At 49.1% G+C, this 22,633-nt stretch overlaps 1 protein-coding gene across 1 annotated transcript; it reads right to left on the bottom strand.

Moving 5' to 3' along the window:
- Window positions 1-495: 495 nt before the first annotated feature.
- Window positions 496-19,839, bottom strand: LOC117027223 (vitamin D3 hydroxylase-associated protein). The gene is made up of 15 exons (XM_033114732.1): window positions 19,590-19,839; window positions 12,266-12,379; window positions 11,870-12,019; window positions 11,411-11,544; window positions 10,611-10,817; window positions 9,360-9,400; window positions 8,781-8,905; window positions 7,286-7,411; window positions 6,361-6,455; window positions 5,980-6,079; window positions 5,452-5,495; window positions 4,650-4,689; window positions 4,132-4,240; window positions 2,415-2,560; window positions 496-838 (listed from the first exon to the last, which is right to left on the bottom strand). Exons 1-15 carry the CDS (start codon window positions 19,767-19,769, stop codon window positions 710-712), a joined length of 1,740 nt encoding a protein of 579 aa, XP_032970623.1. The 5' UTR covers window positions 19,770-19,839; the 3' UTR covers window positions 496-709.
- Between the last annotated feature and the right edge of the window lie 2,794 nt (window positions 19,840-22,633).

Raw genomic sequence — 22,633 nt, 5'->3', positions numbered from 1 at the left:
CTATAGCAGAGCCAAGGCAGAGGACACTATGGAGGATCTCAGGAGGTGCTGTCTGGCCAAGAAATTAGCACTTTGTGGGCAAAGCACTAGACTGTGAGCTGAAGTCTGGGTCCCACCCAGCATCTAATCTGACTGGACGTCACTCCCTCAGCCTTGCTCTCTGGAACTTTCTCTAGACAGCATTGGGAGCTATGGCAAGTTCTTGATCAGGGACGTGCCTAGGAATCACAGCTCACAGAATAATCAAATCATCAAATCTAACTCTCTCAATTTGTAGATGAGAAAATGGAGATCCAGAGAGGGGAAGTAATTTGCCCAGCACAGCAGCCAGTGGCAGAACCAGGACTTGGACCCAGGTCTCCAGCCTCTTGGTTTGGGGCTCATTCTCTGCTGCAATCTGGGATAGCATGTGGAGGACTGAGCTGGAGAACAGCTGGAGGCAGAAGGCCACCGGGAGGCTACAGCCCCACCTAGATCAGAAACCACAAAGCTGGCCAAAAATGTTTATTGAGCCCTTCACCCTAATCCCCATCTTGGACTGATCTGAGCCCATGGATTGAGCACCCAGAGGGACTACAAAGAAAAGGAATCTGGTGGGCTTCCGGGAAGAGGAGATATGAGGCGGACATGATATTTATAAGAAGGAAGGGGCATTGGGAGCAGACTTGGATGAGAATGTAGGAAGGTCTCCAGGAGATGAAATGGCCCATCACTTGGGTTCCCTCTGGTTCTTGGTCAAGGTCTCCACCTCCTTCATGAACCGAAGACACAACTCCTCTTCCCATGGCAAAGCAATGCACTGCACAGCTACTGGAAGTCCCAGGGATCCTCTCACTGCCTGCAGAAAGAGAGAGAGAGAGAGAGTCAATCAATCAGAGACCGCTTCCTGCTCACAGGCCCCTTGCCCAGGCTTCCTCACCTCCTGTATCCAAATATCTCATCCCCAATCTATATTAGGGTAGAGATGTCCTGGATCTCAGAGTTCCAGGCTTCTTTAGCTCTCGGTGAAACATGGAAAAACTGTTCTGACTTTATTTGTCTATAATTCTTCAGGGTTAAGATGTAAAACTTGCTTCTCATGCAGAGAGCTGACTATATAAGGATGAAATATAAATGTTTCATCGCAAAGGAAACATTTATCCACACAATATTCTTAGCAAGGGAAAGAAGAATGTGTAAATCCCTGATCCAGAGTCTGGTTACATTTCTGCAGTGAAAAGGGTGCCTTGACCCTAAACACAGGCCCAGAAACATGGGGGCTGAGCCTGAGTCCCTGCCATGAAATCCAAACATACTTGTAGGAATTTAGACATGTTTTCATTGCTTTATGACGATGACATCATACAAACCCTTATTTGCCTTTGTCTCTGGAGCCAGGTCACATGGCTTCGAGTCCTGGCTCTTCCATTTCAGTTGGCTTTGTGGCTTTGGTCAAGTTTCTTAACCTGTCTGTGCCTCCATTTGCTCATTTGTAAAATCTCACAGAATAGTTATGGGATTTAATGGATATCTATCTATATCTCTCTCTATATATATGTATATATATATATATATGTATATATGTATATATATAGAGAGATAGATATAGATATCTCTCTCCATATATATATATAAAATATATGGTTTTACATATATATATGGTTTTATATATATATGGTTTTAAATATCTCCTGGAACAGAGTAAGAGCTCAAGACACATTAGACACTATCATTGTTGTTACTTTCTCACAATTCAGGCCAACACTTCCACTTGGTAACTATAGTACTAAAATCAATTTCCAGAAAAAGTAAGTTACTTAATGGCTGACTCAGACACACGCATACTTTTCAGAATCAGTCTCTCTCTCCCTCTCTCTCTCATCCAAGTCAGGGTTGTTATTTTAGACCCTGTATTAAATAGGACCATGGAAACATTTCCTTTTGTTAAGCCACCTCTGAATTAGTAGTAGTAGTATTTATTGAACACTTCCCGCATACAAAGCCTTATACGTCACTTTTTTGGGGGCGTGGGGGTGGGGTTAACCTTTCACATAACCCTGCAAGGTCGATTCTTTTAATTCCCATTTTTTTCTGGCAAAGGAACTGAGGCCCAGAGAGGGGCAGTGTCCAGTCCGGTTATACAATAAGCTTCTACCCAGGAGCCTTTGCCCTGCTCCACCTTCCTTGCCTCTGGAATCTACCTTGCCTACAGAGGTGTCAAGAAGACCAGTGTTTTTGTCTTCTCCCCTGACAAGGACAGAGGCTGACTTGGAAGTCAAATGATGTGTCCTCAGGGATGGGGGAAATGGTAGCAGAAGTAATACAGGATAAACACTGGGAATGCCCGGCCCCACCCCATCACACTCCCACCCGCCTACTGGAATCGAGGCAAGAACCAACCCTGGTCTGAGCCCTTGGAGGAGAGGGAAACTTACCTCTGAGAAATTTCTGTCATAACTATCTCCGTAATATCCCTTGTAGAAGGTCATTTCCTCCTCGTCCTGTGCTGTAACGGTGGTGACCGGCACCACGCCGACAGGGAAATTCAACAGGTTGAACAGGGTGGTGTAAGAGGTGCTCTCTGTGGGAAGATCCAGGTAAGCCCAGGAAATCAACAGCTCCAAAAGACTCAGGTGGGGGAAAAAAATGTGGGTAAGCGCCCCCTCGGGGCCTTCCTCGGAACTGCAGCCCTTTGGGCTCGCAATTGCCAGTTCAGTGCGGGGAGTGGCCTGACAACTGCCTCTGCCTCTCCCCATGAGCGGAGGGAAAGAGAATTAGCATTGTCCAAGCCAATCTCAGTGCCAGGCACGGTGCTGGCCTCTCTGTACCGCTGATTCTTTGAATCCTCTCCACCCCTGTGATGTGGGGATTACTATTCCCTGAGTACAAATGAGGAAACAGAGGTGGCAGACAGATTAGGTAGCTTTTCACAGACTACACAGCTGGTGGGTGGCAGAGGATTCGGCCCATGCCTTCCAGTACACTGGGCTCCAAGATGGCTGGCGTATGCAGTGCAACCCTGAACTGAAAAGGCAGCTCCATTGCAGCAGCCACCTGTGTTCAGGAAGTGAGCATCAAAGAAGTGGCAGTGATGTTGACAGGCGACATCAGAGCAGAGGCAGGTGTGGAATGTGCCTTTGGGCAGCCACTGTGGGGGGCCCCAGGAGAGAGGAGTCCAGGCTTGAGGTGGGTTTTCATTCTGCATTGACATCACCTCTGAGACTTGCACCTGTGCTGGGCATGGGACCCAGCGATGCCTCAAACACTGCCCTCAGATATTGCCCTGTGCTGAGGCCTGCATTTCAGGCAGGCTGGGCTAAAGACACCTTTAAAAGTGGGGCAGCAGAAAGCATGTTACCAGTGAATAGATATGCTAAGTGAAAGAAGCCAGACACAAAGCCTCATATTTTATGATTCCATTTATATGAAATCCTAGAAAAGGCACAAGCATCGTGACAGAAAGCAGATCAGTGCTTGTGGTGCGTAGGGGTAGGGTGAACTGCAAAGGGACATGAAAGAAATTTGTGGGTGATGGAAATATTCTATATTTTGATTATGATGGGGGTTATACAACTATATACATTTGTTAAAATTCATCAAATTGCACTCTGAAAAGTGGTGAATTTTATTGCATGGTAAGTTATACAGATGGTCCCCAACTTATTGATGGTTTGACTTAATGATTTTTCAACTTTACGTGAGAAAATGATACACATTCAGTGAAAACCAGCTAGACTAAGCTATGATGTTCACTAGGTTAAATGCATTTTTCAACTTAGATATTTTCAACTACGATGGGTTTATTGAAACAAACCCCATCTTAAATCAAGGAGCGTCTGTACTTTAATAAAGTTCATTTTTAAAGTGAATGGAAATTGAGAGCGGCTGATAACAGGCACAAGGTTTCTTTTAGGGTGATGAAAATGTTCTGGAATTTGATAGTGGTGGTGGTTGCACAACATTCTGAACATACTAAAAACCATTGAATTGTACACTTTAAAATGGTGAATTACTGTTATCTGAACTTTATCTCAATTTAAGAAAAAATTTTTAAGTGAATAAAAATAAAGGTCAAGGACATAAAGGCTGTGGCAGGACTCAGAAGTCCTGGATTCTCAGTCTCAACCCCACCAGCACCCAGTGCCCTCTCACCTCCTGCTTTGGCAGGATAGCCTATATAGAAGGCAGGGTCCAGAGCTGGCACCAGCAACACATCCAGGTCCAAGGACCTCCACTTGGCTATGAACTCCTGCTGATATTCCTGCAGGGACAATAGAGGCAGGAGGGGTAAGACTGGCAGAGGTCACTGTTTGCAGGACAAGGTCAGGTGCTGCCAGGCTGAGTCAGGTTAGACACCAGGAACAATTCCCAAGCTATGAGATACAGACTGAGATATTTGGGGAGGGTCAGGGTCTTCCCAAGGGCTAAGATGAAAGGATGAGAAGGGGAGTCTCAGGCTGCAGTGATTTGGGGACAGCATATCATCCTGGCCCTAGGGAAATGGACTACATTAACCTCCTAGGTCACCAAGCCTTCCCACAAGGTCTAGCCAGGCCTCGCCTGCAGGCCAGGAGAAAGCTCTGTCCCCTGTCTGGCCACTCCTGTCACCACCCATGTCTCTGCTGCCCCTGCTCCAGCAGTTCCTCGACTTGTTGCCAGGCATACATCACCTCCACTGCTGTGTGCTGCTCCCACAGTTTCTTGGGTGTCCTGCGGGAATGAGGAAGACTCTGAAAAGTCTAAAGGTCAGCATAGAAGGAACCCCTTTTATACAAATGGGACATAATACTCAAGAGGCAGGGTCTGGCCTCAGTGAAGGCTGCAAATCATCTGGTGGGCTGGGAATGACGCTGTGTCTTGTCCCCTGGCCAAGACACCTTGCCTGTCCGATATTCCCAAGAGTACATATCCCCTAGTCAATGCCCCACCATTACCACCAGCCACGGGAACTCTCAGGTTCCCCCCAAAACTACAGGCTCCTTCCCTAACCTGTGAGGCCCCACGTCAGCCCTCAGGCTACTCCATCCCCAATTCCAACCAGCACCTCAACTCCAAGTCCCACCAGGCCAAGCCCAACAGCAAACCCAAGCTGAAACCATAACCCTCTCCCAACCACAACCCCACCCCAGTTCCAAACTTAACCCCAATTTAACTCAAACCAACTTCAACCCAAGCCCAAACCTAACTTCAGCTCAGACCCAACCTTTATCCCATCCTAACCCAATTCTAACCTGAACTCAGAGCTTGACTCCAATCAAACCCCAACCCCAAACAAGCCCCAATCCCAACCCCAATCAAAAGTCTAAATTTAACCCAGTTTCAGGCATGACCCTAAAACCCTAATTAGATCCCAAAGTCTAAATAGCCCTTGCCCCCAGTGGATGCCAACTCTAACTACGTGCCCCTCACTCAATTACCACCACCCCATGGAAAACTCTTGTGAGCTGAACCTGAGGAGATTCCATCACTCACCTTACTCCACGAAGACTTTCCAGTTGCCGGCCAATTCGGGGCTCCTAGAGGTGGGGGGAGAGAGGGGAACACCAACGTCAGAACCCACAGGTCAATACCAACCTGCTCAGGACGGGGGTTCAGCAAGAGCAACTCTGCTCAGCACACTGACATGGAGCCCCCCGCTCCTCCACAAGTCCCCACCCCACCTCGCCAAGCCCTGAGGCAGCTCCAAGGCCCCTACCCCTCTCTCTAAATCCCCTTTCCTCCCTCTGAAAACTCTTCCTCTCTCTGTGATGCCCTCCCCCTCTCAGAGCCTCTCTGAAGCCCTCCCCCTCTCTGAGAGCTCTTTTCTCTTCTGGCCCCCACCCCCCTCTTTCAGTTCCTCTTCCCCTTGAACCTGTCTGTGAGCTACCACCATTTTCTGAGCCTCATCCTCCTTTCTGACCCTACCACCCCCTAGATTAGTCCCCCCTCCCCTTTCTGAGCCCCTTCCTCTCTGGGCCCCTCCCCACTCTGAATCCCTCCCCATCATGGGCCCACACTCACTATGTACTTCAGGATCCGGGCCAAGAAACACTTGAGTGGGTCTGGCAGGCGGAGCATGCTGACCAACCCCTTAAGGCTGGGGTCCACAATGTCCCCCTTCCTGAAGACATCAGTTACCGCTTTTTAGCCATCAACTGGCTCCACACCCATCCAACTCTCCCTCCATAGATAAGCCATGGAGGGAGGTCAGACCCAAAGAAACACTTCTGTTCCCACAACCACCACCCTTGGAACATGTGCATCCTGAAAATGAGGCCTGAGTAGGTGACTTGCTGCTTGAGGTGACATAATTAATCATTGGCATCCCATCTGCCCAGGCCCACAGTTCCCCTCCCCCCTCCATTTCCACCATGCTCCACAGCTGAGTCCCAGCAAACGTACAGCTTCTCAAGAAGGGTAGCTCCTGCATCAGCAAACCCACTGCTTGTGTACAGATTCGTCGCATACTCTATACGGGGGATGGAGAAGGGGATGACCTGGGGGACAGAGACTGAGTCAGGGCCTGGAGCTTCTCCCACTCAAACCTGTTTTCTCCCCACACCCCTCAGGATTTAAGGAGAGGATACCACAGCACCCCCCATCTTTGTCCGCCTCAGCTCCTCAGCACAATATTGGAGCGCTGTGGGTGGGTGCCATGCCCACTCTCTCACCTCCTACACAGAGATGTGTGGGAATTCGAGCAGCCCTCATTTCCTACCTCCGCTACTGTGATCCAGCCCCATGCCAAGTGCTTTACATATGTGAGCTCATTTAATCTTCACACCTGCCCCATGTGGTAGAAAACTGAGGCTGGGGGGGTTAAGAGACGACCCAAGATCACATAGTAGTGTGTAGCCAACCAGTAATTCTCAAAGCGGAGGCAGGGCTGGGACAAACTACCAGGGCTAAGAGGCAAGGGAGGGGCATTTTGAGGACGAGACCTCTATATCAATTTTTATATTTTTATATATTTTATCTTTAATATAAAAATATAAAATTTTTATATATTTTATATTTATATCAATATTTATATCAATTTTTCTGTTGATGGAGACAACAGACACTCAGCTATAGACATTATAGGAGTGAGTCCCTGAGTCCCTACCACTAAAGGGGGAAGGCACAAAATCTTGATGCCTTCTTCACAGGGTACCCCTACCCCTGTGTTGACCCCATCCATCTTCTCCAGGAAGCTTAGGGGAAACAAAATGATCTTGGCAGCAAAGACTCAGATATAACTTCCTTTTTCTCCAAGAATAGTCCAGCCACACATCCTCATTAGTCCAGCCTCCTCCCCCACGCCACTCCCAACTCTAAGTAAGCCTACCTGATGTCCTGCATCCTGGAGCAGCCTGGAAGTGAGCCTCACGGCTCTGGCCATGCTAGGAGATGGTTGGGTAAAGCCATCTGATTCATAGTAGCCAATTCGAAGGGGCCGATTACTGGCGTATATCTGGGGACAAGAGGGGTTGGGTGGGGCTCTGAGGAGAGATTGAGCTGGGGACAAGTTGACCTCACTCTCTCCAGGAGCCAGACTTGCAGGCTGGGGCCTTGGGCCTCAGCTGTTTCTACCCTGGGGGTCCACAAAGGCTCCCCATGAGCACTTTGGAGCCTCCCTATATGCTTTCAAAGCTCTGGAGGCACTTTCTAGGTCCTCTGGAGAAACCTCTGAAAGAACAATAAATGGGTGAGGGTGTGAGTGATTGCATGGATGGAGTGGATAGGTAGATGGATGGTAGATAGATTCAAGAATGAGTGGGTGGATGTATGAGAAGGTGACTGGGTGGGCAGAGGGTTAAATGGATAGATGAGTGGGTGGATGAATGGATAGTTGGAGTTGAGTGGGTGGGCAGGTAAGTAAGTAGATGAATAGATGCAAATATTTTTAAGCTAAAGGACTGTCAGGATGCTGGTGGGAATATAAATTGGTACAATCACTGTGGAAAACAGTATGGGGGTTCCTCAAAAAATTAAGAATAGAATTACCATATAAACCAGCAATCCCTTTTCTGGGTATCTACCCCAAAATCTGAAAACATTTATCCATAAAGATATATGTACCCCTATGTTCACTGCAGTATTATTCACAGTGGCTAAGACATGGAAACAATCAAAGTGTCCTTCAATAGATGATTGAATAAAGAAGATGTGGTACATGTACAATGGAATATTACTCAGCCAAGAGAAAAGATGACATGCAGCCATTTGCAACAATGTGGATGGATCTTGAGATTATCATGCTAAGCAAAATAAGTCAGAGAGAAAAAGTCAAGAACCACATGATTTCACTCATATGTAGCATATAAAACTGAAAGAAACAAGCAAACAAACAAAACTCATTGACACAAACAACAATATGGTGGTTACCAGAGGGAACAAGGGAGGGGGAGGAGTTAGAAGAGGGTAAAGGGGGTCAGATATATGGTGACAGAAGGAGACTTGACTTTGGGTGGTGAACACAGAATGCAATACACAGGTGATGTATTATAGAATGGTACACTCAAAATCTATATAATTTTATTAACCAATGTCACCAAAAATTAATAAAATTTGTTGGGAAAAAAAAAGAACTATCAGGAGAGGATGAGAGAGATCAATAACAGTGCATCATAGATGGCAGACAAAGATCACAGGTTGATTGTATTAATACCAAGATGTGTGTAGGGAGTTGAACACGACTGAGCATGAGGGCTTCTTGCTCAGTGCATCTTGGGCTGGGAAAGGGGGTCTTCAGAGGGGATGGTCAGATGGCAGACAGGTGAGTGAGGACTGAGGGGAGGGGAGCGGAAGGAGCCCTAGGCCTGCTCATCCACCTAGCTCACCTCTTCCCTGAAGGGCATGGGAGGCACAGTGGGGTCCAGTTGGTGCATGTCTTCACTCAGCAGGGCTTGCATGGACAGCACCAGACTGTCTACATCCTGGGCCATGGGGCCAGCCACAGCGGTCACTGCACAGAAAAGAGGGGAGAGAGGCAGGCACCTCTCATCCTTTCTGCTCTGGGGACTCCCACTTCCTGGCCTCTGATGGTGGGGCACAGTGCCATGATCAGGACCATAGGAAGAGTTCCTGGGGCCATCCTAGGTCAGGAGTTGAGGACAGGTGAAGAGCTGGTAAACTTGCCAGAGCAGCTCTGGTGCCTAGAGGGAGAATCTTATCTGGGGCAAAACATCAAGAGAACAATAGGAGAACTAAAAGCTAGATAACAGGAAGGCTTCTCGGTGGGGCAAGAATCACTGGACTGGGGGAGGCCAGGTGGAAGCCATGCAGTCCCTCCTCCCAGATGCCTTTATCACCAGTGGGGCAATCTGTCTGAGGTAGGGGCTGAGTGAAATGTCCTTGGGAGAAAGGCTGGCAGGTTTGTCTTGGAATAGGTGTGCCCACAAGTGCAGACATGAGCTTACCTGCTTTCTTGCCCTTCACAGCAGCGGCAACTCCAGTGTAGCTGCAAAACCCCACCCACCCAGAGCCAACTCAGCACCTGAAGGGCAGGGCCTGCTTGGGTGCCAAGGAGGCTTGAGCACCCAGCCAATACACTCCCCCAGGGCTCAGCACACAGGAATAGGAGCTCCTTCAACCTTCCCATGACTCACTACCGCCCATAGCACAAATTCTAATCTCTTTGACTGCCCTTCAAGTTTCTAAAGTATCAACTCCATAGCTTCCCCTTCTAACCCTTCCATGCACACATATTGCTCCAGGCAAAGTACGTTGCTTCCAGTTGCAGTCTTTTAGCCTCCATACCTTCCCTACATGTCTATCTTTCAAAACCAAGCTCAAATGCTGCCCCCTCTAGGAAGCCTTCCCTTTCCTTGCCCTGCGTCTGAAAGTTTAAAATCTAGGCTTTTAATAAATGTCTGTTGAAGAAAACGTTGGCTTCATCCTGTGAGTTCCACAAGTTTAGACCCTCTCTTAGAGCCTAGATCACTTTCTGACTAATCCATTTGAATATCTAAGAGCACAACAGAAGCAGGGGCTGGGTCTGAGAATGTGCTGTGTCTCCAGCACAGGGGTCACCACAGGCAAGGTACTCACAGTGGGGATGAAAGATGGGTGGATGGATGAAGGGAGGCAAATATGGATTAAGGGATGGCTAGATGAGTGGATGGATGAGAAAGGGAATGAATAAACGAATGGAAGGAAGGATGTGTGTAAGTTTTACAAGGGCTGGGGTGTTTGTTCATTTTTCATTGCTATATCCCAAATACCTAGTATACAGTATCTGGCACAGAGTAAATACTCAATAAATACTTGTTAAATAAACTAAATGGTAAATGAATGGTGAAATTGATGGATGGAGACTGGGATGACTGCATCAGTGGATACAGGGATGAAGGATGGATAGATGGATAAATGGATGAATTGATGAATGAATAATAGAAAGGATAGATAAATGAATAGATGTGCAGATGACTAAATTAATGAATGAATGGAAGTTCTATTCCACTGCCTCCTGTACCAACCATGGCATGTTTAGCTGTGGCGAAGGCAGGAGTTATTTGAAACTCTCCTATCTTCGCCCACTTGCCCTAATACTAAGCTGAGTGAGTGAGAGTTAATGTGTGGAGAAGTTCTCTGTGCTCCCCCAGATTCCTAGTTCCTCTAGGCTGGGCTGAGCTTCCCCCCACCCACACCCCAGCACAACTACTGAGTACCTGAGGCGGTATCCTGTGGTCCGGAAGCCATAGACACCGCAAAAGCTGGCTGGTATGCGGACGCTGCCACCTATGTCAGTACCCATTCCCAGGATGGAACCCCCTTTAGCCAGCAGAGCTCCTTCACCCCCAGAGGAGCCCCCAGGGGTCTTCTTTAAGTTCAAAGGGTTCAGAGTCTGTCCATATATGGGGTTGCTGCAGTCAAAGCTGAGGAAAGCAGAAGAAAAGGGGATGGGAGATGAAAGTTTAACTGGGGAAGACTTCCTGTTCCCAGTTTCGAGGCTGACCAACCTCAGGAGTCAACACCTCCAGGGCTGCTTCAGCTCGTGAGCTCCTTCCTGCGGCTGAGACCTGCTGGCCTCCTTTTTGGCTGAGGTGAGGGGCCGCTGCTATGGGAAAGACCCAGAGCAGATACCAATCACACCTCGTAAAATAAGGAGCAAGGAGCTCACAGCTCTGCTGTCAGAACCGGGAACAGGTTCCTCACAAAACTGGATACACTAAAAGCAGAGTGGGGAAGAGAAAGATTAGGGGATGAGAAGAACGATGAGAGACTGAAGCCTGTATAGAAACAGAGCTGTAACTCTTCAAACCCTCAGAGCATGAAGGTCCTTAGAGACATGGCACCCACACATGAGGAGGAAACCAAGGCTCAGAGGACAGAAAGACTTGCCCCAGAACCTCGGTCCTCAAGGTCTGCATGCCTGGCTCCTACCCCACCCTCTGCTCTGAATCAGGACTTGAAGTTGCTGTTTCAGTCCTTGGGACCAGCCCCAGCCCCAGCCTGCCGCCTCAGAGACCTGAGTAGCGTCTGGGGGATGTTGGTCTTAACGAAGGGAATGGCTCCCTGGGCCTTCAGCACTTTCACTATGACCGCGTCCTTGGCTGCCGGCTTCTCCAAGAACTGGGCCAGGCCACACGTAGAGTCATGGCCCTGCAAGGAAGTGACATTAACTTCAGTCCGTTGGGGTCAGCAATCACCCAATGGACAGACTCTCATGCCCCACTCCACCCCCACTCACATCCATCCTCATGCCCTAAGACGTAAGCACTGCACCATTAGGATGAGTCACGGGTGGCTGAAGAACATGGTGGTTAAGAGTTTGGGTTCGGGAGCCAGACTGCTGGGTTCAGTCCCAGTGGCCACTTTCTAGCTGTGCATCCCGGATTAAGTAACTTGCTCCATGTGACACACTCAGATACTCACAGGCTCAGTGGTATGTGTGCACGCACACACACATGTGCACCCCAGAGCTCACCTCGCAGTCGAAGAGGTCCTTGAGGCTTACGGGGACGCCATAGAGAAGGCCTCTCTCACTCTTCTTGAGCTTCTTCAATGCCTGCAGTTGCTCCTCACATTCCCCCAGGAAGTCTGTCAGGCAGTTCACCTCCCCATGCACCTTCAGCGCCTGAGCAATATTGAGGGAGACCAGGTAAGGGCTTGGGGTGAGGCCAGGGACAGAACACTCAGTCACCCCAGCCTCTCAGAGCAGAATGGAAGTGATAGATGCCTGTGGCATGTGCCACTTCCCAAGCTAGCTGCATCACCAAAGTTGCATCTGTCCCCCAACTCCTCTAAATAGAATAATAACAGGTGACAGCCCCACTCCAGCCCAGAGACAGGTTTGGTTCCTGCCCTGGCCCCTGACCCCCACCTCCTCTAAGTAGCTACAGAGGACACTCTCCAAACTCAATTCTTCAGTCCGTAGCTTCTGGGCCAGCTTCACGAGGGGCAGTTCCAGGATGCGCTTGGGGTCCAGGCTTGGCTCCTGAGGAGATGAGGTGGTACGGGCAGATATCAAAAACTGTTCCACTCAGGCCCACTCCCACACACTACACACATACTCCACATACTCCATTGGACACGATGGACACTCCATTGACCATTCTCTTAGCCGTACATACTGTGAATAGGTGGTTCTGCCTCTTTCATATCTCCCACCCCTGACTCCCTGGCCTCCTTCCTGCCTAGAACCTTCTCTGTCTCTCAGTTTTCTCAACAGCCTCCTCACTGGCCTCCCTGCCTCTAGTCTCTACCCCTCCAGCTCAATTGCAGACACATCCGTGTGCTCAGTACATTTCCCTGTGCTCATCCTTAGCATTAAAAACATGTCCTGATCTGTCTCTAGGTGGGCATGAAAGCCCTACAGGGCGCAGATATTCCTTTCTGTCTCTGCCTCCCCAATGCCCAGCCCGGGGCCTGGCACAGAGGAGGGCCTGTCCTTTCATGTTGCTATCCAGAAAGGGAACAATTAGACTGGGAGTGATTCTATATGCATATCTTGGGACTCAGGAATTATTCAAGTGAGGTGCAGATCTATGTGGTTTTCCTTCAGGGGACACCCCTGCATCCCACCTTTCCTTCTTATTCAGTCCCCCCATCCCTGCTGATCTTACGTTGGGAAAGGACAAGAGTCTAGCATGGGTGGCAGGAGATCTGGGACCCAGGCTTGTCTACACCATGAGTCAGCTGGGTAACCTAGGGCAGGTCCCTTCCTCTGCCATGGCGTAGGTGTCCTCAGAGAGGAAAGGACTAAAAATCAATCATTAGTCAGCTGTACAGGGTGACCACAGATAAACCCCCCAGTTGCTCTGAACCCAGTTTTCAGAAAATGAGGGGAAGTCTGACACTAACCCCTCAGGACTCCTGTCAGGGGCAAGCATGACATGACAAGGCCCTATCAAACAGTTGGCATTCAGGAAAGCGACATTGTCTTCCCTTTGTCCTCCTCAGCCCCAGTTGAGACCCTGAGGCACAGAAAGGTATTTGCCCAAGGATACAAAGCAGAGCCTGGATCCATACTAGGCAGTTGGGATCCTGTGACCATTCTCTTAGCCATACATACTGCCAATAGATGGTTCTGCCTCTTTCTTACACCCCCTCCCCCGACTCCCTGGCCTCCTTCCTGCCTAGAACCTTCTCTGTCTCCCAGTTTTCTCAACAGCCTCCTCACTGGCCTCCCTGCCTCTAGTCTCTACCCCTCCAGCTCAATCTCTTCACTTACAGCCTGGGTGATCCTTTTAAGATCTTATATAACCCAAATCTGACCAGAGGTTGCAAAAATCCTTGCATAGGTATTCTTATTATCATTTCCCATTCACAGATGAAGGCAACGACTCACAAAGAGGTTAACTCTCTTGCCCAGGGTCATAAAGATGGGGGAGCATGGACTTAAACCCAAGTCATCTCTACCTTCACCGCTACCCTCTAATGGCTCTTGAGAAGGGAAGCTTTTTTGATGAAGCACTTCCTGGGTGCTAGGCATTGCACTAGGTCCTTTTCCTGTCTGGGTCCTGGTGGGCTCATCTCACCAGCCTTCCCTTTCTCTCCCCCCTCCCATATACTGCTGCTCTAGCCACACTGCCTAATCCCTCTACTTACTGTGCCTTTTGCCATCTTGGTGCCTTGGCTCAGAGCTCCCCAGCCTATGTATCACAAGGACTTTCAGGAAGGTCCAGATATGGATTCCCTAGGACAGGGCGGGCATTCGGCTAGAATTCACCTTAACCGCTACACTGTGGTTAAAATACTGAAATCCTTCTAAGTCACTTAGTAGAAAAGCCACTCCCCTGAGTACCCACCACCCCAGCTCCTCCCCTGGGACTCCACCCTCTCTTCACAGTCCAGAAAGTAAAGGGTTAATGCTCAGCCCAGCAAAGACCCTCCAGACACAGCTTCTGATTCCCTTAGGGATTGTGGAGGGCCAGCCTGGGCTCATTCCTTGCCCTGCTCCCCAGCCCTAAGGACCCCCAGTAGGCCTCATCAGATACCACCCTAGCACTTGCTAGTCCACAGGTGCACCACCAACCCTGCATGTGAGCCCCAGTTCCTACATATCTACCTGGAGATGTGATACCCCTGGTGGCACTCCTGTGGACAAATGACCAGTGTCCATCTAAACTGCCCCCCCTGCAGTTGTCCTTGCATGGCCACTTGTGAAAATAGAAGCTTCTCAGGGAGCTGAGAAGAGGTGAGGAGATCAGGCCATGGGAGGCTAATGGGGGTCCCTGCAGGCATCTGTTGGGACTGCTCCTCTGCCAGTAAGGCAGGCACTCTGGTGACCTGGAGGGGAAGGGGAAGGTGTTTCCAGGGCCCAACAACCCCTTTTCACCAACCCTGCTGAGTGTCACTTTCATCTGATAGATCAAATGCATTGAAACTCACTAAATGCCCTCTCAGCAAGGATAACATTAGTTTTATAACTAAAGTGAAAACTATCATGCAGTTAGTGTTTGCTGTGTACCCAGATACCACTGTTAACATTTATTAACTTATTTGACTACTATAATTGTAATCATCACCTCGATGTAGAGATCAGGAAGTTAAGGCACAAAGAAGTTACTTAAAATCTAAGTGGCGGAGTCAGGATTCAAACACAGGCAGTCCAGCACTCTCTTAACTAGCACACTCTTAACTACCATGACAACTTCTCATGAGACCTGAAAGATTAGGGTCAAAGTAACTCATTATGACATTCTCATAACTATGTTTATGAGTTATTTCTCAACAGAGATCCTTAACTATATAAAATCTCAGAGGGCATTAGAAGTAGTGAATTGTGAGTGTAATTGCTACTGGTTCAGTGGAAGCTGAGTAAAGAATCAACCCAAGAAATGAGATCATTGATGTTAAGAGAAAGGCTCTGCTTAATGAGACTGCAAGTCACCTCATGCCTCTCAGTTTATTGGGAAAGCTTTGAAAGAGAGGGACATCTTCAAAAGATGATAACTACAGTGAAAGATATTCAGAAGTTTTCTAAAAATCTACAAGTTTTTTGGAAATTATTAGAATATTTTGATGAAAGAATTGAGCCTCACTTCCAGTCAAGATGGAAGATTAGATAAACACTGTACTTACCTCCTTTCATGACCACATCAAAATCACAACTAAACTACAGAACACCCATCATTGATAATCTCCTGAAGTCTAGCTGAAGTCCTATAACTAAGGATGTACAGAAGAAGCCACATTGAGACTAGTAGGAGGGGCAGAGACACGAACAGGCTGGTCCCACACCCACATGTGGCAATTAAAAATTGGGAGAGAGGGCCGGTCTGGTGGCTCAGGTGGTTAGAGCTCCATGCTCTTAACTCCGAAGGCTGCCGGTTCGATTCCCACATGGGCCAGTGGGCTCTCAACCACAAGGTTGCCAGTTCAATTCCTCGAGTCCCGCAAGGGATGGTGGGCTGTGCCCCCTGCAACTAAGATTGAACACGGCACCTTGAGCTGAGGTCCCGAATGGCTCAGTTGGTTGGAGCGTGGGCTCTCAACCACAAGGTTGCCAGTTCGACTCCCGCAAGGGATGGTGGGCTGCACCCCCTGCAACTAGCAATGGCAACTGGACTTGGAGCTGAGCTGCGCCCTGCACAACTAAGATTGAAAGGACAACAACTTGACTTGGAAAAAAAGTCCTGGAAGTACACACTGTTCCCCAATAAAGTCCTGTTCCCCTTCCCCAATAAAATCTTAAAAAAATCACACAGATCTCAAAAAAAAAAAAAAAATTGGGAGAGATATTTCGGCTATGGAGTTGCCCCCTCAAGAATGAGGGGTCCCAGCCCAGACTCCCCAGCCCAGGGTTCCCATGCCTGAAAAAGAAGTCTACTGGCTATAAAAACCAGCAGAGATTGTGGCTGAGTGAGGCAGAGGGCTGCCGGAGTCCCAGCATTCCTCTTAAAGGGCTCGTGCATTGATTTACTCATTAATAGACTCACTTGCTCTGAGCTCCAACACTGGGGCAGCAGCTCCAAAGTTGCCAGGGACACATGGGGAGGAACTCAATTGTCTGGCTTTGAGGTGAGGGCTGAAGGAGCAGCTTTCTCCCAGGCAGAAGTGCTGGCAGATGGGAGGAGGTTAGGGGGATGGGTGAAAAGGTGAAGGGATTAAAAAGTGCAAATTGGGGACAGCTAGATGGCTCAGTTGGTTACAGCAGCGCGAGCTCTGAACAACAGGGTTGCCAGTTTCATTCCCACATGGGCCAGTGAGCTGCACCCTCCAAAACTAGATTGAAGACAACGAGCTGCCGCTGAGCTGCGGGAGGGGTGGCTGGATGGCTCAGTTGGTTAGAGCGCGTGCTCGCAACAACAAGGTTGCCGGTTTAATTCCTGCATGGGATGGTGGGCTGCACCCCCCTTCCCCACAACTAGATTGAAAAACAGTGACTGGACTTGGAGCTGAGCTGCGCCCTCCGCAACTAGACTGAAGGACAACAACTTGACTTGGAGCTGATGGGCCCTAGAGAAACACACTGTTCCCCAATATTCCCCAGTTACAAATTAGTAATGGGGATGTAAAGTATAATATGGAATATAGTCAATAATATTGTAATAACCATGTATGGTGTCAGCTGGTTACTAGATTTATCAGTGTTCACTTCATAAGTTATATAAATGTCTAATCACTATGTTGTATACCTGAAACTAATATAATATTGTATGTCAACTGTAATTGAAAAATAAAAAATTATTTTAAAAAGTTGAGCCTCAACTTATATCCATTTTAAGCCATTTTAATACACAGTTTAGTTTAGAACAAATCACCCCCTTCTGCTGAGTCCCATCGCTCCATGGAGGTCTGACCTTCTCCACACTCAACTGGTGCTGCCTCCTATCATTGTTTGAAAATCAAAGAAAATATTAATTTTAAGGGTTTTAGTAAATTGATTTATTATTAATATTTCCAAAGTGGCGGTTAAATATGTTTAATATTATAAAAACCCTCAACCCTCAGGGCAGCCGAGGGTCCCCAAGGTGACCAGAGCTTCCTGGCCAGCAGGCCTCAGCCACGAGCAGCTTATCTGTTTACCACAGTGGACCCTACAAATATTTTCTATGTGTTCTATAGAAACATTGGCTTATTTCAGGCTTTTCTCTGTCTGGTGCCATCTATCTTATTCTTTCCTCCTTGTGGAAAACTCCTATACATCCTGCAAGGCTCAGCTCCAACGCCACTTCTCTTTAAAACCTTCTCCACATGACCTGCTGCAGACAGAGCAAATAACCCTTCCTGCCAAGTCCCACAGCTCCACGGGCTTTGCCACGCTGAGCTGAGATGTTTCCCCTGATGGTTGGCACAGCTCTGGTTCCACTACACTCCCCACCCAGATGGAGAGCATTTTTAAGGCAAGTCTGAGTCAGATGTCAACTTCATCTTTATGATGAATGTGTGCCTAGGGTCCAGCAGAAGGCAAGACCCAGAGGAGCCCTCTGTGAAATTTTGCTAAACTGAACTAAATTGGATTTGAACCCTGAGACGGTTTGACCTATGTTTCAGCCTCCCCCCTCTCTGAGACATAAAGGTGGACCCCTGAGACCGTGAGGGTATCCCTGGCAGAGGAGTGACCTGACTGGGAAGGTGCCCAGAACAGACCATACAGCTTTGTTGGGGAGAGAATAAGGTGTTGAGAACCACGAGGCCTGGAGATGCCATGGGTGATCTCACCCCAACTCCCTCCACTCCTCCGGCCAACCAGATACACACAGTCCCACCAGGTACCCAGACCAATATCTACATACTCCAGACGCCCCCCTGTATACCATCCAGATGCCCAGACACACACACAGAACCAGATGTCCTCACACATCAGACACAAGACCACACATGTACACACTCAACCAAACATTCAGACCCAAACCAGCCACACATATCTAGATGTATATACTCTAGCCAGTAATATGACATATACATACCCAGCCAGGCACACCTACCACGGGCACAGGACCAAACAAGCAGCACACAGCCTGATGCACACCCAACAAGCACACAGCAACACACCAGCAGGAGGAATACACAAGCAGGCCCTGGTGTTAGCAGTAAAGGAAACTCAGCTCAGCACCACACACAGACAGGGCCTCCACACACATGCAGGCATCCTCTCCACACACACGGGGCCTCCACACGCATGCAGGCATCCTCTCCATCACACTCATTTGCAGCAGCAACCCCATTAGCCCAGATTTTCTCCACGTCAACCATGGAGGGGCAGCTGCTCTCTAGGGGCAGATTGATTTATCCAACTAATTAGCCCCAATTAATATTAATACACATTCTCAGGAACTGCAGCAGTTTGGGCAGAGAAGCTGCCCACTGGGGCCATCAATCACCATCTGGGGACGGCAGAGGACACTCAGGAACTCCAGAGCACGGGGACAGCACCTCAGGCACTCTCCCCAACTCCCACACTGGGACTCCCAGAGGGAATCCTCCACCATCAACCAAAGTTGGCGACCCTAAGATACTGTGAACCTACCCCTCATTGAGCAGTCAGGGAGCCCAGAAGAGGGCTGTCACAGCCCTCAGGCACAGTGCGAGGTTGTCTCTTTACACCTTCTTCCCACCCTTCTCTGCTACTCTAGCATGCTTTGCCGACACACCACGGCTCAGTCACTTCACCTGTGAATCCCAGCCCTGCCCCAGTGGCTATCTCAATGCCTTGAAATAGCCCTATCCAGACTGTCAAAGCCCCCTTTTAAGTCACATAGCTTCCTGGGAGGACCCCATCTCCAGTGACCCCTGTGCTTTGCATCTGTCAGGTGTTCAGTAAACATTTGCAGAACCCAATGGGGTGGGGGATGGGAAGGAGAATGTGTAAACCAGGGTTCCTGTCTCAGTGGGGTTTGGGGTTACTCAGGGACTGAAAGAGGCCTGGCGAGCCTCCTGCCTTGAATTCCTCCATCAGTATATTTTATTTTAACAAATAGACTAAATGCATACCCACCATGTTGCTGAGCCATGTGCGGGGCACTGGGAGAACAGAGAAAACACATTGCCCCCCACCCCAAGGGGCTCTAAGGACATAGATGGAGAGGAACTGACAACGACACAAAGAACTAGTGTGGGGGGACCTGGAGTGGCGGACTCTCCACCTGAGCCCCTGTCTTCTGAAGGGGATGGGGCAATGGGAGGGGTATGTCTTGAGGAGGGGTATGTCTACCTGTTGGGATTGAGGCTGGGGGCTTCAGGGATTGATGTCCACTCACCTGCTGCCGGAGACGCTGTGCCAGGGCTGCCATCTGCTGGAGCGCCAGCTCCCTACGTTTCTGTGCCCTAGGGATCTTGTTCCGTGCTGGAGCATGCTTCCAGAAAAGCAGGGCAGCCTCCATCAGGGCCAACAACAGTAGCCCCACTGGGAGGTAAAGCAGCCAAGCTGTCACAGGCATCGTGAGGTCTATGTGGCTGCATCAACTGCTTCCTCAAGGTCACGTCCTATTTATTTGTCAACCACATTGCTAGAGTATCCTCCCACATCTGACACTGGTGTGGGAGAATACAGCCTTCTCCCAGCTGGTTTTTACCCCACCTGGACTTCCTGGGGACAAACACTCCTGTCCCTCAGGCTATGAAGAGGAAGAAGATTCAGCAGAGACAGGCTTGCAGATGGGCAGGTAACCAGGCTCTGATCATATCTCCTTCTCATCCTCCTCCCCCACCCCACCCCTCAGAACCCTAGCACCCTAGTCTGATTCCTGACAGTTCCTGTTGCTTTCAGAATAATTGCCAACCCCCTTAATATGGCTCACGGACCACATGGAGGTGGACTGAACAGGCCATGTGTGCCTAGAGTTGGCAGCTTACTCTGGGGGATGTCTGGAACCCAGGCTGAAAAGAAAGGAAGAGACACCTGGGGGAGCGGGCAGGGCCCAGAGGGCATCCACCGCAGGGGAGATGATGCAAGGAAGTGAAGACTGTGTAAGGCAGGTATAGCCCTCACCCTTGCCCCTGCCATCCCAGCTGGGTTTCCATTCCTGACTCCCAAAGCAAGGCCACTCCTAATCCTGGGATCCTAGCCTGCCAGTCTATTGGTTCTCCCTTCCAGATTCATCCATTTCCTTTTTGGACCAGGAGCACCCTATGGGCAGGGAGGGCAGTGGAGAGAAGGCGTCTGGAGTGAGGGGAGGTGAGGAGGTGGCGGTGACTTCCTGGAGGAAAGGCAGGAAAGATGGGGAAGCTATGAAACAGTAAGACAGCAGGGACTTGGTTTGTGAGCTCTTCCACTCTTCTTATTTTATTTATTTATTTGTTTGTTTGTTTGTGTGTTTGTTTATAAACAGGACGCAGCTCACAGTGGCCCATGCGGGGATCGAACTGGCAACCTTGGTGTTATCAGCACCACGCTCTAACCAACTAAGCCAACCGAGCCCTAACCGGCCACCCCCTTCCACTCTGCTTAGATGTTTCAGCCCAGTCCTCTGTCTCAGAGGGGGAGAGAGGAGGAACTGAGGTTGCCAATCATTGTGACTAGGAGAATGGTGACTCCACTCTTAAGACTAGGAAGTCAGATTTGGTGGGAAGGTGATGGGTTTGTTGTTGGTAATGTTGAGTCTGAACACCCGAGGGTCTCCTAGGGCCAGATGTGGAGTCAGCAGTTGACCTGTTGTTCACAACCTAAAGGGTAAACCCAAGGTCACCCACCCTCTGACACTGACTTTGTCACCTCCATGGGGCCTCTGGAGCTAGCCCTCCTCACTAGCACACTCATGTCCGCCCTCCTCTTTTGTGACCATTTCCCCTACACTCCAGCTCCCTCACTAAACCCCCGCACTCCCCTGATGGCTTAACTCGCCTGGGCCGTTTGGCACCGGCATCACCTCCTCCTCCACAGCACCCTGGGCCTGTCACATAGCCTTTTGCCTAATTACATCCCTTCATTACCACAATACCCCGTTTTATCTCTATCACACTTACCAGTAGCTGAAATTATCTTATTTATTTTTTGTCTCCCTCCTTAGAAAATAAGTTCCAAAAAGCAAGGGCCTTGTCAGCCTTTTTCAAAGTATTCAATAATTTCAAAGTTCAATAATATTTCTTAAATGGAGGAGTGATGGACAGGTTGAGCCCGCTGTTCCCACCTTTACCTCTGTATCTTCTGGCTCCTTCCTGGCAGTATTTAACATGCTTAACTCTGCCCCAGCCTAAAAAACTTTCCCTAGGGTCTACATCCTTCATAGCTACTATCCTTACATCTTGCCTCCCCTTCCCAGCCAAGCCTCTCAGATTATCTACACTTGCTGCCTTTACTTGCTCACCTTTCACTCACTCCTCCACCCAATCCAGTCTGCTTTATGCCCAAATCATCCCAAGGATCTCCTTTGAGTTAAATCAGCAACATTTGAAGCTTCACCCCCACCCTTGCTCCAGAAGCACTCCCTGACTCTCCAGGCTGGATCAGGGTCCCACTTTTTAAATAAAGCAGTGCTTCTGCTTTACTGCACTTCTAACAAGCGTGTTTGTGTAATTATGCATTTAGTATCTCTTCACTAGCAGAATGAAAGCTCCCTTCAGGCAGGGACTGTTTCTGTTTGTTTACTCTGAGTACACGGTGGGAGGAATTCAATGGATTTATTGGAGGGATGGAGGGATGGAGCGGGTAGGGAAAGTGACTGAATGAGGACTTACAGACCAGGAAAAAGCCACAGGTTGAATATAAATTGGGAGTTATCTGGCCTTATGGGCACTAATCTCGTTCACGTTAGTAGATAAATATGAAAAGGGCTGAGGGTAGGGACAGACTTGGAAATTTCCTGTTGGGGACAAGACAAGGAAATAATCAGAAGCGGCCAAAATGGATTCACTAATACCAAGTCACCCATTCTGTCATTCAACAAGCCTTTGCTGGGTGCCCACTGAGTACCGGGCACTTTGCTGGGTGCTGGACATACACAGGCAAACCCCACACGGCCCTGACCCCAAGTGACCTCACCTGTCTAAGGCACCCACGGTCATTATTCCCAGTCTATGTGTGGGAAACTTGGGACGACCCAGCCAAGGCTGGTTGGGAGTCTCAGGGCTGAATTATGTGGCTCTCTCTCGTGGTGCAGCAGATAAGGCTGCTCTGGTGGGAGGTCTGGAGTGACACACCGCAGGGCTCTTTCCTTGGCCCTGATCTGATCCATGTATTTATTGATGACTTGGATGAAGTTGGAGAGGTCCAGTGCTCATACTTGTGGGTGGACAAGCCTAGAGGCAGACCAGAAGGTGTGGACAACAGTGCCCGGATCCCAAAGCCTCTCAACAGGCTGGAGCC

Source organism: Rhinolophus ferrumequinum, chromosome 9 (genome assembly GCF_004115265.2).
Source record: "Rhinolophus ferrumequinum isolate MPI-CBG mRhiFer1 chromosome 9, mRhiFer1_v1.p, whole genome shotgun sequence".
Classification (NCBI taxonomy): domain Eukaryota; kingdom Metazoa; phylum Chordata; class Mammalia; order Chiroptera; family Rhinolophidae; genus Rhinolophus; species Rhinolophus ferrumequinum.
Note: the sequence above shows the minus strand (reverse complement) of the source record. Positions and strands in the feature narration are given on the sequence as shown.

Bases quoted from the DNA above. Each gene is read 5' to 3' on its own strand.
- LOC117027223 (XM_033114732.1), bottom strand. From the start codon at position 19,769: ATGCCTGTGACAGCTTGGCTGCTTTACCTCCCAGTGGGGCTACTGTTG. The intron at 11,545-11,869 runs GTGAGCTCTGGG...ACTTCCTTGCAG, and splicing joins AGGACCTCTTCGACTGCGAG to GGCCATGACTCTACGTGTGG. The intron at 9,401-10,610 runs GTACTCAGTAGT...GGGGTTTTGCAG, and splicing joins ACCACAGGATACCGCCTCAG to CTACACTGGAGTTGCCGCTG.